The sequence below is a fragment of the Hyaena hyaena genome, unplaced genomic scaffold (genome assembly GCF_003009895.1).
Source record: "Hyaena hyaena isolate Hyena2069 unplaced genomic scaffold, ASM300989v1 scaffold_192, whole genome shotgun sequence".
In the NCBI taxonomy this organism is placed as follows: domain Eukaryota; kingdom Metazoa; phylum Chordata; class Mammalia; order Carnivora; family Hyaenidae; genus Hyaena; species Hyaena hyaena.
This window is the reverse complement of record NW_024080825.1, coordinates 1162095-1176031: the sequence shown is the minus strand read 5'-3', so window position 1 is coordinate 1176031 and position 13937 is coordinate 1162095. Positions and strand designations below refer to the sequence as shown.

The following is a 13937-nucleotide window of genomic DNA, read 5'->3' as shown; positions in this document are numbered from 1 at the left end:
TCTTTCAGATGAATCCTCAAGTTCCCAAAAAAGCCTACTTATGTTTTAATTGCCAGTCCCCCCTCTGTACCATTCTTCGAGTGTTTCAGAATTTACAAAACAAAAATTTATCCTATTCACAGTAAATGATATGCAGGCACTGACTTACAGTTTGCTTGTTTACCTCCTCCACTTTAAACAGTTAAAGAACACTTTAGCAAAAGCTTTTACAATGCTTAATAATACCTCTATAGGTGTTGTTTCAGGAATCTCTCTAAGAATCACAATACATCGCTTATGACTTGGTCTCACTTTCTCGCCCTTCTCATCAACTTGTACCATGGGAGAAGCTGCAATTTAAAAAAAGATTTCATTCAAAAGTGACAAGGAGAGAGATTAATAATGTCATTAAAAACTATTTCTATTTCCAAGTGAATAAATTAGCAGAGGCTAATATCCTAAAGAAATTAAGTTGTAGAACCAAAGATTACAGTTACAATAAACTACTTTGGGATTAATTACAAAAACACTGTCAAATGTTACTCTTTCAACAAAGACACACCTACTTTGTGTCTCGGCACTGCACTGGGATTGAAAAACTTTTGGGAGCATACAATACATATCTAACATGGTAATTACCCTGTGTACAGTTACCAAATTCTGCATTTCTGGAGATAACAAAATCAGTGTATTTGCATTCCACTCTTGTAATCAGATTACAGTATTGCATTCTAATGTGAAGAATTCTTAAAACCTAAGCAGCACTTAAACCAAGAATTTTTCTCAAATGATTATAACTTTTCTTTGATTTTAACATACTTATTCTTACATACTATTACAGACACTTTTTGTAAAAGCTATCTTTTAGATGCTGATTTTGAGAAAATATTTAATGAAGGTAATACCACATAGCCTAAACTTTTACTTGTAGTCCCTTCAGAGAGATAATATGCCATATCTCTTTGAACACGTAAATAGTGAGAATATAAGAAACAGGGAAGAAGAGTTGGGTAGAAGTACTAGGTTCCAGCCCTTAGAGGTGGAGGATTCTGCTGGTCTCTTGACTGATTTTTTTTCTGATGACAAGACTGGCTCATTTTAAGTAACTATTACACAAACCATTCAGAGACTTCATAAATGTATCTAGCCCTCTGAGAATGGAAATCATCTATTCCCATATAAATCAATACTGGACTTGGTATATTTAACTTTTAAACAGTTTTACCAATACATTTCATATAAAAGTGAAGACCTGCCTTTATTCAGTCAAGTAGTTAAAAACTTTGGTAAAGTTCTGGTAAGAGAGATTACCAAGAAATACTGATAGAAGACACAAACACCATTAAAAATGCTTAGAACCTAAAATTCTTCACTAAACTTTAGAGTACTATCTATCAAACTACAGGCTGTAATTCTTTAACAGGCTGTGAAATCAATTTTAAAAAAAAGGAGTTAATTACAAGCATTTAATATTAATCTGCATAATTAACATTTCAGTTGTTGTGTGGGTATGTGGTATGTCTATTAGGCTTTAATATAAAATGTACTACTTACTTGGGTTCAAAAGTCTGAAACAGATTAAGGTGTGACAATGATACAAATAACTTTCTGATAGCCTAGAAAAGTGAGATTTAATTGCTTTTATAGAAAACCTTGGATTGTGAGTAACTTACTCTGCAGTGTTACCCAAGGCAAGCAACATTTCTAATAAATTTTAACTTGATAAACGAGCAAGTGATGCCTTGCAATATAAGTAGTACATGACACTAAATGTCACATGATCACAACTGACCCAACAGTTTTGGGGTTTTTTTGAGCCAATAGTTCTTGAAATTCACTTTGATATACAAGTGCTTTGGATTATAAGTATAGTTCTGGAATCAATTATGCTCGCAAACCAAGGTGTAAGTAAGTGAGTATCAAAAACAACCAAGGTAGAGAACTGATATGGAAGCTAAATACCAAGTCAGTAAAAATAAATTATTGGAACAGAATAACAAGAAACAAAGAGTTAACAATTCCCTGCCTGATGGGCAGAGCTTAATGTATCGAATTGTCAAAGCATGATGTCCACCTGAAACTAACATTGTTATGTCAACTACAATTTAAAAAAATAAAAATAAATGGCAAACGGGCAACTAGGTGGCTTAGTAGGTTAAATGTCCAAATCTTGGTTTTGGCTCAGATCATGATCTCACAGTTCATTTAGTTTGGGTGCCTGGGAGGCTCAGTCAGTTAACTGCCCGACTTTGGCTCAGGTCATGATCTCATGGTTTGTGGGTTTGAGCCCCACATCAGGCTCTTTGTGCTGACAGCTCAGAGCCTGGAGCCTGCTTCAGATTCTGTCTCTCTCTCTGCCCTCCCTCACTCTCTATCAAAATATATATATATAAAAAAACATTAGAAAAAAAAAAGATAGAATAGTTCATGAATTTTAAGCCCTGTGTTGGCCTCTGTAGTGACAGTGTGGAGCCTGCTTGGGATTCTTTGTCTCTCTCTCTCTGTGCCTTTTCCCTACTTGTATACTTTTTCTCTCAAAAATAAATAAATAAACATTAAATAAAGTAAGTAAATAAATAAATGGCAAACAAAAAGAAAAAAATCCCCACGTAACCTGAAATCAAAAGAATATTCAGCCTTTTGACTTTAAAAGGTATGATTTACATACATCTCAACACTTCAAGAATTAGATCAGGGTCTGTGGTCAGCTTTTTTATTTCTTCCATATTGGCAACTGTCCAAATTGGGATGAACTGATCACTGTCCATTTGGGATATCAGGTAAAGATCCTTTGATAAATTTTCTCTGAAAAAAATAAACAGAAGAGTCCTATAAAACAAACAATTCTTAAAAGGCACCTGAAGAGGTGCCCTATTCACTAAGTCTATGAAAACAAAATTATGCTATCAGAAATAATAGTGAACTATGAAAACAAATAATATACAACAGTCCAAAATTTCTGAATTCCCAAATACATTAGGCCAATAGTTTTGAACATGTTTAGAACTTTATGGAATTATACTGATATGAGAAGGAGCTTAATATTAAACTGAGAAGTACATTACAAAATATTACATACACTGTAGTTCCATCTTATAAACATTTTATCACTGATGTTAGAATATTCATATGGGAAAAAGCATAGCTTCAACCATGAGTTAGACTGTAAAGGATTTAAAATTTCTAGATGTTTGCATTTTTTATTTGAATTTCAGTAATAAATTTAAAACTAAAACATTTAAAGTTAAAAGATTCTTTAAAACACATTTTAAAAGATATAAATACTTCTATCTTAGACATAAAATCTTATGTAACAAAATGAAGTAAAATCAAACTCATGTTGTCTTCTTCACATCAGATCTTTGAAGTAGTCTGGTTATATTATAAATAGATGAAAGTCTCTGCTTAAAAGCCGCCTTTTCTCAATGACCCTATTTAAAACAGAAATCATCCAAGCACTCTTGATTCCCCCTTCCCTAGCTTATAGTGCTCTACTTAATTTTCTTCCACAGCACTTATCACTTAACATACTTCTAAGCTATTTATTTATTATGGATTATTTTTGTCTCCTCCAGCCAGAATACAGTTTCCATGAAGGAACTTTCATCATTCAAAATGTATTTTTCTTTAAAGATTTTATTTTTAAGCAAACTCTATACCCAATACAGGGCTCAAACTCACAATCCCAAGATCGAGTCACATGTCTACCAATCGCCAGCCAGGTACCCACAAAATGTATTTCAATGCCCTACTGCTGGGCAAAGAGTAGGCTCCAACGCCTTTATTATATTCAAGTTTTATTAAAATAAAGTAGTAATTGCTTTTTAAAAATTACAACAGTCAACAGGTTGCTTTGTGGGCAAAAAAGAATAGAGAAGATACCAGTAAAGGTTAAACTCACTTTATCATAAAAGGAGGAACACAGTAATAGCACCTTCATCAAGATATTCTTTAAGAACTTAAAAATAAGACAACTATAAACAGAATATTTACATAACTAAGAAGTTGTATCCTAAATCAATTCTGAACTTCAACATGTCTGTTCTTAATAAATCTTGTGTCAAACTCTTAAACAGTATCTTATCAGAAGTCAAATTAATGGATATAAATCTTATATATGATTTGACCACTCATGAAGAATATCCAGTATGTATTTAATAACAAGTTTCTTGAGCCATAAATGTCAACTGCACAGCTGGTTAGAATGGTATCAGAGTTCTGAGTAGGATGTGGTAGATCATGACAAGTCAGGTCTCCTACTGCAGCAACTAAAAAAGACTGGCTAAGTTATAAAACCATGTTTTTGAAGATAAAAGAGAGAAGCTACAATGACAAAATGAAACTCCAGAAAGATGTTCTTTCATTCCTGAGGGCTTTTGCATATCTGGGACCAGGGGGAAACCAGCAGAGCTTTAAGCAGTTGCACAGGACTGGCACTATGAATTGGAAACTAAAGGAGCTCCTAACATGACAGATTTCCTTCCATAAGATGTTTTTGAGTTCTAAGGAGGAAGATGGGAGACTGGGAGCCAGCCTGAAAAGGCACCATAGTATCTCTGGCTTTGTGGAAATTCCAGTGGAAGGAAGAAACTTGCATCAAACAAAAGATGTCTCCTCCATAAGACATTTGCCAGATTTGGAAGGTTACGGGGTAATAGACTAAAGAGCTAATTTCAAACCTCTGAAGAATAGACTGAATCTCCCTTGGTGTTTTAGGACTGAAGTTAACAGGAAAAGGACAACTTCTAAATCAAAAGGCTGAAGAGGTCATGCCTAAGGAGCAGAGTTAAGTCAGAGGTAGATGGAGTCTAATTAAAGTGGCCGAGGGGCGCCTGAGTGGTTCAGTTGGGTGAGCATCCTACTCTTGATTTCAGTTCAGATCAAGATCTCATGGTTGTCAAGAAGGAGGCCCGTATTGCACTCTGCGCTGACAGGGTGGAGACTGCTTGGGATTCTTTGTCTCCTCCTCTCTCTGTTGCTCCCCTGCTTGCGCTCTCTCTTGAAATAAATATACTTTGAAAAAAAAAAAGGCTGCTCAGCACTAACCCAGCTCAATTCCTGACTGGATTGAAGCAATCAATCTGCTTCTGCCTACCTGAAGGAAGCTCAAGTCTTGTCTAGATGGAAAAATTATGTCACTTACAATTTCTAGCTTTTTTAATATGTAATGTCCAGCATACAATCAAAATTTATAATATATGCAAAAAGGCAAGAAATTATGACAGAGAAGCAACAGAGAAAAACTCAGAAATATAAGCAGATACACAAACTATCCAGTTAGCAGGCAAAAATTTTTAAATAACTATTACAAGTATATTACAGAAAATGAATTGTATCACAGGCACAAATGACTCAAGATAGAAGACTACTGCTTTCATTCTTTTATCCTGTACTAGACTATAAAGGCAAAAAATAAAAAGGAGGGGGAATGGGAGCAGCTATTTAGGATAAAGAATCAATTAAACCTGAGTCAAGAGTATATTATGCATGAAGAAATAAAGAAGCCTACGATAAAATCCAGGTTTCTAGCTTGAAAAACTGGTTTACTGGTCCTACTTCTCACCATACACAGGATAAATAGAAAGCATTACATTTGCATGCATATCCAAACTTGTTTCTTTTGAAAGGAGTAGTTTTATGGGGCGCCTGGGTGGCTTAGTCGGTTAAGCATCCGACTTTCGCTTAGGTCATGATCTCACAGCTCGTGGGTTCGAGCCCCGCGTCGGGCTCTGTGCTGACTGCCAGCTCAGAGCCTGGAGCCTGTTTCAGATTCTGTGTCTCCCTCTCTCTCTGACCCTCCCCTGCTCACGCTGTCTCTCTCTCTCTCCTAGAAATAAATAAAATTTAAAAAAAAAAAAAAAAAAGTAGTTTTACATACAGAAGTTTTATGACATCTAGGCTGTAAGTATATCTACGTAATTGTTATATGTAAATGAGACATTTTGATACGTTTGCCTGAAAGAACTCCTTATTTAATAGAAGATACTGGTAACACAAATTCTATGCCCATCCACCTATCTTTCTAAAAGTAACATTATGGTCAAAGGTGACAAGAGCCAGCTACCAAAAATATAAATTAGGAGATAATCACTTTTTTGAGAACGCTAAACCTGAGTATGTTCATAGGAAAACTATCCAATATCCTATCCAAAAGTAATCCAATCCAGGGGCGCTTGTGTGGCTCAGTAGGTTAGGCGTCCATCTTCGGCTCAGGTCATGATCTTGCGGTTCATGGGTTCGAGCCCCGCGTCAGGCTCTGTGCTGACAGCTAGCTCAGAGCCTGGAACCTGCTTCAGATTCTTTGTCTCCCTCTCTCTCTGACCCTCCCCTGCTCACGCTGCCCCTCTCTCTCTCTCTCAGAAATAAAACATGAAAAAAAAATTTTTTTTAAAGTAATCCAATCCAGTAATTTAATTATCCTCCTACTAAGACTAGATCCTTTGCATATTCAATTAGAGATTACATCTTTAAATCTAGTTAAGAAATATATTAAAGAATAATACCAAAATACATCCCTGAAGGAAATTAAAACCACCATTCTTCCATTCTATTTAATGGGTATTTTACATCTACTACCCGAACAATGCAAAAAATGAGAAACATCAATTAAAAAAAAATTAATACTGTACCGGGAGAAACAGAATTCTAATTGTTTCTTCAGACATTCTTTTAGGTCTTCTGTAGAAATTGCTGAATTGCTTTCTCCTGAAGGTAGGAAACAGAGGAAAAAAGTTAATACCAAATTATCATAGGTGGTAAACATTACAAATTGTACTCTGAATAAATCAGAAAGAATGCACAAATTAAAATTCATGAAACTATTATTTTTAGAATTCAGATAGCACAAAGTTTAATTTCTTTCAACCTATCTATTCTTTCTTCAGATAGATTTCAGATCAGCTTAAAAATTATTTTATCAAGACATAAACAAAGCACCATTAATACTAAAAGTACTTGGCTATCTTCTGTAAAACGCTAGCCAACTACTTATTCCTCTAATGAAAGCTCAAAGAACAAAAGTAATGGTAACGGTAATCTAAATTTGAAGGAACTAACTAAACAGTGATACATATATCTCTCTCTCTCCACATCTGTATTATTGATACTAAATCTGATGTTAGTCAAACTTCTTAAACTTCTATCTTAAAAAAATTTCTTTTTTTTTTTTTTGTTTTGTTTTATTTATTTCTGAGAGAGAGAGAGGGAGACACAGAATCTGAAGCAAGCTCCAGGCTCTGAGCTAGCTGTCAACACAGAGCCCGACACAGGGCTCGAACCCACAAACCGTGAGATCATGACCTGAACCAAAGTTGGATGCTTAACCAACTGAGCCACCCAGGCGCCCCAATACTCTTTTCTTTTCATTCCTAGATTTTAGAGCACTATATCTTCATAAAAATATTTAAACACTCAAACATCCAAAGTTTCAGATCAACTCTCTAACGGCCTCCTATGCTGTATATTATTTAAACCCAGAACGAGACTTTTTACTGTTGTTGTTTTTTTCCCCCAGAACTCAAGCCTGTAAAACCATCACTCTTTCATTAGAATCTTACAAAAACCATTAGACTCAAAGCATGTAATTTGTCGTCTTCTTAAAAGCATCAGTGATTAGGTTAATTTCCTTTAAAGACACAGACAACAGAATGTGCATAAAGACAAATTTTGTGCATGATTTTACCACTACCTTGTCTTACTAGTCCTAATTCAAAGTGATATTAGAATAAGGGGTGCTTGGGTGGCTCAGTCAGCTAAGTGTCCCAACACTTGATCTCGGCTCAGGTCACGTCTCACAGTTCTTTAGTTCGAGCCCCACATCAGGCTCCACGCTTGGGATTCTCTCTCTGGTTTCTCCCTTGCTTGTGCTCTTTCTCTCTCAAAATAAAATTATTAAAAACAAAAAAGACTGTGAGAAGAAGCATTCTATTTCCAGGGCACCTGGGTGGCTCAGTCGGTTAAGCGTCTGATTTCAGCCCAGGTCATGATCTCACAGTTCACAAGTTCTAACCCCACATCAAGCTCTGTGCTGACAGCTCAGAGCCTGGAGCCTTCTGATTCTGTGTCTCCCTCTCTCTCTGCTCCTCCCCTGCTCATATTCTGTCTCTCTCTCTCACAAAAATAAATAAAGCACTTAAAAAAAAAAAAGCATTCTATTTCCATGTATATGCAATCCTTCCAATACAAAATCCAACCACCCAAATGTGCTAGCTAAATAAGCAAGAACTTCATTTAACATTTCAGTGTCATTATAGCAAACTTATTAAAATACCAACTGGTTGTCACATTACTTAAACCAACTTTACATAGGGAGGAGAACCTACCACCTTAAAATATTATATGGAAATATCACCCATGCTACTTCAGGCATCAACTTACAAGCTGACAAAACTTAGAAATCTAGTCAAAATGTTTATAATAAATAAGGAAATTGAGGACAAAGGTTTGTTTACCTTGACTGAGGTCAAAGAACTAAGCAGCAATAGACAAGAGTATTGCCTATTACATTTATTTTCCAAAGAGATTCTTTAAATCAGAAAAATTAAGTTAGGTAGTTGGGGTCTATGGTCCATTTTTAGTTTCTTTTAAATCTCATTCATTTTAAATTGAGGCAACTACTAAACCCATACTAGTTTTATAAATGTAAAAAAACATATTTCACAAGTTGAACTGCGGTAGAACCGTCATTTTCTCAAAATTAATCCCTGCAATTTCACATTTATAAATGCATTTCACACTGAAAAAAGTAATGGGAAAATTGACAGAACTTGCACTGATCTCAACTAATAGACAAGAAACTTGGGACTCTGAAAAACTATAATTGAGGTCTCTTTTAACTATATTGACTATCTTCCCCTTTTATCTTTAATTTCACACTCTCCTAAATAGGAGCTCTTCTTTAAACTTTCTTTAAACTTTACAATTTTCAGGGACACCTGGGTGGCTCAGTTGGTAAAGCATGACTTCCCCTCAGGTCATGATCTCACAGCTCGTGAGTTCAAGCCCCAATTCAGGCTCTGTGCTGACAGATCAGAGACCAGAGCTGCTTCTGATTCTGCATCCCCCTTCTCTGCACCTCCCCAGCTCATGCTGTTCTCTCTCAAAAACAAATTTTGAAAAATTAATAATAAATTGTAATTTTCATGTCTGCCCATTTGAAAACAGTTATTTATAAAAATTACCTAACATTTCATTAACATACAGTTCTTTTCAAATAAAACAAATTGATCAATGCCATAGGTTTATTAGAACAATGATAAACTGTAAGGGGAAAAAAACACTAGTTTATTGTATGCTCATTTTACCAATAAAAGCATAAAGTTTACCAGGAATGTCATATATTTGGTAACTCAGATCTTCTGGCCCTAAAATCATTCCATCGGTTGATTCTTCAATGCCTATAGTATTTCTGGTGGTTTCACAAGATGAATACATTACTTCGTATTCCTTACACATATCATCTGAAAGCTCTGTATTACCTGTATTAAAGAAAATATACTGAAAGTAAACAGAAATTCCTTAAATCTCTTCTTTAGGAACTGTGGACGCTATGTGTTTTATAATAAGATTGTAAAGAATTCTACCAATTGGGAAATGTCCACATGGTTTTAATAAGAATTCTCCAAGGGAGGTAAGTTTTGACCCTTATGGACAAGCTAAAATGATTAATAGTTAAAACTCATATAGCACTAATTATGTATCAGACAGCTTCATGCACTTTATTCACTTAGTTCTCAGAAAATCTGATGCCAAAAGTATTATTGTTTTACAGATGAAGGAAACAAGCACAGAGCAGTTAAGTCATTTACTCAAAGTAAAACAGTAAGTAAATAGCATTGCCAATGATGGTATTATCAAAATTCATTTATAAATACCATATCATAAGTGGGTTAAATGCTAGACCCAAAGACACAGCTACTATTTGAATTAGTGACAATCCATTCATACTAAAAATAATAACTGTGTACAAACTAATGTTAAACATTTATAAATATATTTAATCAAATAATTAATTAAAAGATGTACCCCAAAGTTCTCTAAACTGGTTTGACCTTATGTTTAACCAAAATATGATCTGTTCTGACAAAATATTTAGGACTTACCCTCAGAATGAGACCCTGATGGTGCTGCTGTTTCATGCCAAGAGCTTTCAGTGCCATGAGTTACTGGAGTGGCATCAGTATTTCCAGGAGGAATTTCTTGCCATACTTTGGCATTAGGATTTAAACCAGTTCCTTTAGACGTTACCTGCTAAATAATCAAAGGATATATTTGTAAAGTTTAAAAGTCAACGTATTAAAATTCCAATTTTAGATAATGGACTTGTCTATTTTTTTTTAATCTTTATTTATTTTGAGAGAGAGAAAAGACATAGTGTGGGTAGAGGAGGGGCAGAGAGAGGGGGAGACACATATCCAAAGTAGGCTCTAGGCTCTGAGCTGTCAGCAGAGAGCCCAGTGCAGGGCTCAAACTCAAGAACTGGGAGATCATTACCTGAGCTGAAGGCAGATGCTTAACTGACTGAGCCACCCAGTCACCCCTTTAACAGACATTTCTATTACTTAAATGTGAAGGAAACCCCAATCATATTAAAGTAATTTAATAGTATTAAATAATATTTTAAAGATTTGGGCTCAACTTAACAATAAATCTTTTTAAATAGACTTGAAATGTAGATGTATTAAATTTAGCTACTTATACAATAAAAAAATATATCTCTGAACAATTAATACAGAAATGCTGCTTTACTCCAATCTACTTGCATATGTCATAAATTTCCTCAAACTATTAACCTATCTTTGGCATTATTCTTATGTATTTACAGCAAATTTCTTAGTTATCTAGAACGATTTTCCTAAAGTATATAATTCTTGTTGCCATCTATACTGTGATAGAGACCTGTGACTCTGAACAATTCTAACATTTGGAAATTTTTCCCAAGACAAAAACAGCAATCTGGGGTGTCTGACTGGCTGAATCAGTAAGGCATGCAACTCTTGATCTTGAAGTTGTGAGTTTGAGCCCCATACTGGGTGTAGAGATCACTTAAAAATAATATCCTGGGGGGCACGTGAGTGGCTCAGCTGGTTAAGCGTCCAACTCTTGATTTTGGCTCAGGTCAAGATCCCACAGTTCATGACATAAAATTGCAACAACAAAAAACTAAAAATAGGGGAGCCTGGGTGGTTCACTGAGTTGAACATCCAACTTTGGCTTCATGATCTCTCAGTTTGTGAGTGTGAGCCTTGCACTGGGTTCTCTGTTGTCAGGACGGAGCATGCTTTGGATCCTCTGCCTGCCCCACACTTCTGTCCCTCCCTGCCCGTGCTCTCTCTCAAAAATTATGAACATTAAAAAAAAAAAAAAAAACAAACAAGGACTAAGAAAATAAAATTCTAGAAAAAATATACATATACGCACACAAGTAAGAAAATACCATTTACCTACCTATTAGATTAGCAAAGTACTTAAAAATAATTTCCACATTAGCATAAAATTTGCAAACTCATTCTTTACTGGAGACTGTATAAAATGGTGCACTGATATTCTATTAGCATTATTTGTAAGAGTCAACAAATGGAAATAACCCAGTGAAACAAACCAGGAAAAAGGGAAATTATGATACTCTTCCTGGGTAAAGTGTTGTACAACCATTCAAAATTATAAAGATACATGGCCATTATTTTATAAAATCTAAAGGGGTACTACTATATCAAAGAAAAAGTTGCTATATATTAAACTATGACATCAAATACTCTAAGATTTATCCCAATTTCCAGAGAAGTTACAATGTGCAACAATGTGCATCCTAGGGTTGACCAAATATGAAAATGTCAAAATGGAAAATGCTTTCACAAAATGAAGTGATAAAAACCATAATCACCATAATAACAAAAGCAAAATGTTAAGCAATTCTATAAGCTAGAATTAGTACTTCTACTAATATCTCCCTTTTACAGGTAACCTAATATAGGAGAAATTATATATCCAACTAAAGACATACAGAGATTAAATATGAAGTTACTATTAACCACAAATGATTACAATTCATAGATTATTACAACTGCAATAAGTGCCTAAACATAGATTTGGGCTAGAGGGGAACATGATCTGCTACAATACTCAGATCAGGGTTTTTCTTCCCCTTATAAAGCATTCCATTAAAATACTACCTTAAAGTTCAATTATAAAAGATATAAAATTTAAAAAACATTTTTCAAATCAAAGCATAAAAGGTACAGTGCCTAATACATTAATCAAAGACTATTTTATACATTTTATGCCTGTATATATGTAATATATCCTATTATTTTAGTTTTATATCAGTCAATATTTATTTACATAAATGCTGATGAAAATCTTTGAACATCATTCTTTCCTTTTCTCCCGAAGACATCATTCAGAAAAAAAATTTTTTTTTGTAGGAACTCATTAACTTGTGGGTTCCCTGAAAATATTTTCTTAAATGTTTATGTATTTTTGAGAGGGAGGAAGGGGCAGAGAGATTGGGAGACAGAGTCTGAAACAGGCTCCAGGCTGAGCTGTCACATTGAGCTCAACGTGGGGCTTGAGCCCATGAACTACAGTACCATGACCTGAGCCCAATATCACAACCTGAGCCGAAGACGGATGCCCAACCGAGCCACCCAGGCACCCCTCTCTGAAAATATTTTTACTCTCTACTTCTGCTACATAAAGAATTCTTTTCTTTTCTTTTTTTCATATAAAGAATTCTTACTAGGTATCCCTTTAATTTTCAACATGGTTTTTTTGGTAACAATTTGTATGAATTTTAGCTCTTACTTTGCAAAAAGAGTATCTGTGATTAGAATTATTAGAGAAAACCTCTGCCTCACCAATCCAGAGTCACAGCTAAAACTGACAAGTTTCTTTTTCTCTGGGAAAGCTCACTCTTTCCCACTTAGTTTATCATGTGTCCTATCTCTAAGCACTGCCAATTAAAACCAAAACTCTAGGCCAATAAGAACTAACATGCATTAAGAGCAGCTCCTGCATTTATGACCTGCTTACCTCTTTCAACGAGTACTTTTTAATTACTTTTGATCTGAAGACTTCATTTGCCTTCTTGCCAACTTAAAGCACTGTTTAAAAAAAAAAATAACTTTTTTGGGGGTGTCTGGGTGGCTCAGTCAGTTAAGTGTCCAACTCTTGATTTCAGCTCAGGTCATGGTCAAGCCCCTGGTTGGGCTCTGTGCTGATAGAGCAGAGCCTTGCTAGGGATCCTCCCCATCCCCCCACCCCCCCCCCCCACACACACACACACTTGTGCTCTTTCTCAAAATAAATAAACTTAGGGGGAAAAAAAAACTTAAAAAAAAAAAAAAAACCCAAAACGTATCAACCAACACTGCCAGCTGTTTTCCAGAACATCTAGTTTATAATTATTTCTTTAAAAAAGAAGTATCAGGGCGCCTGGGTGGCTCAGTCGGTTAAGCGTCCGACTTCGGCTCAGGTCATGATCTCACAGTTCGTGGGTTCAAGCCCTGCATCAGGCTCTGTGCTGACAGCTAGCTCAGAGACCGGAGCCTGTCTTCAGATTCTGTAACTCCCTCTCTCTCTGACCCTCCCCTGCTCATGCTGTCTCCCTCTCTCTCTCTCTCTAAAATAAATAAAAACATTAAAAAAAGAAATATCAATATTGTCTTAATAAAGCTAAATTCAGAGTCATTCCAACAACTGAAAGTGTGGTATAACAACAAAAAAATTAACTTTATCTATCATCCAGTAATTATCCAATTACTGGCCCCAATTTTTCATTTTATTCATTTATTTATTCAAAAAATTTTTTACTGTTTATTTTTGAGAGAGACAGAGCACAAGTGGGGAGGGGCAGAGAGGGAGACACAGAATCTGAAGCAGGCTCCAAGCTTTGAGCTGTCAGCACAGAGCCTGACATGGGGCTTGAACTCACAGACCACAAGATCATGACCTGAGCTGAT

The 13937-nt window shown here is 35.3% G+C and overlaps 1 protein-coding gene across 6 annotated transcripts in view; it reads right to left on the bottom strand.

Annotated features, from left to right (window-relative positions):
- The window catches only part of LARP4 (La ribonucleoprotein 4), a 68753-nt gene that overhangs the window by 34143 nt on the left and 20673 nt on the right, over positions 1-13937 (bottom strand). For 5 of the 6 annotated variants that reach the window (XM_039241333.1, XM_039241336.1, XM_039241334.1 and 2 more), the window contains 5 exons: positions 10080-10227; positions 9303-9455; positions 6609-6684; positions 2648-2784; positions 226-329 (listed from right to left, as the gene is read on the bottom strand). In XM_039241333.1, coding sequence (XP_039097264.1) covers positions 226-329; positions 2648-2784; positions 6609-6684; positions 9303-9455; positions 10080-10227 — 618 coding nt within the window. The remainder of the gene's footprint in view (positions 1-225; positions 330-2647; positions 2785-6608; positions 6685-9302; positions 9456-10079; positions 10228-13937) is intronic. The other variant, XM_039241332.1, reaches the window with a different exon arrangement.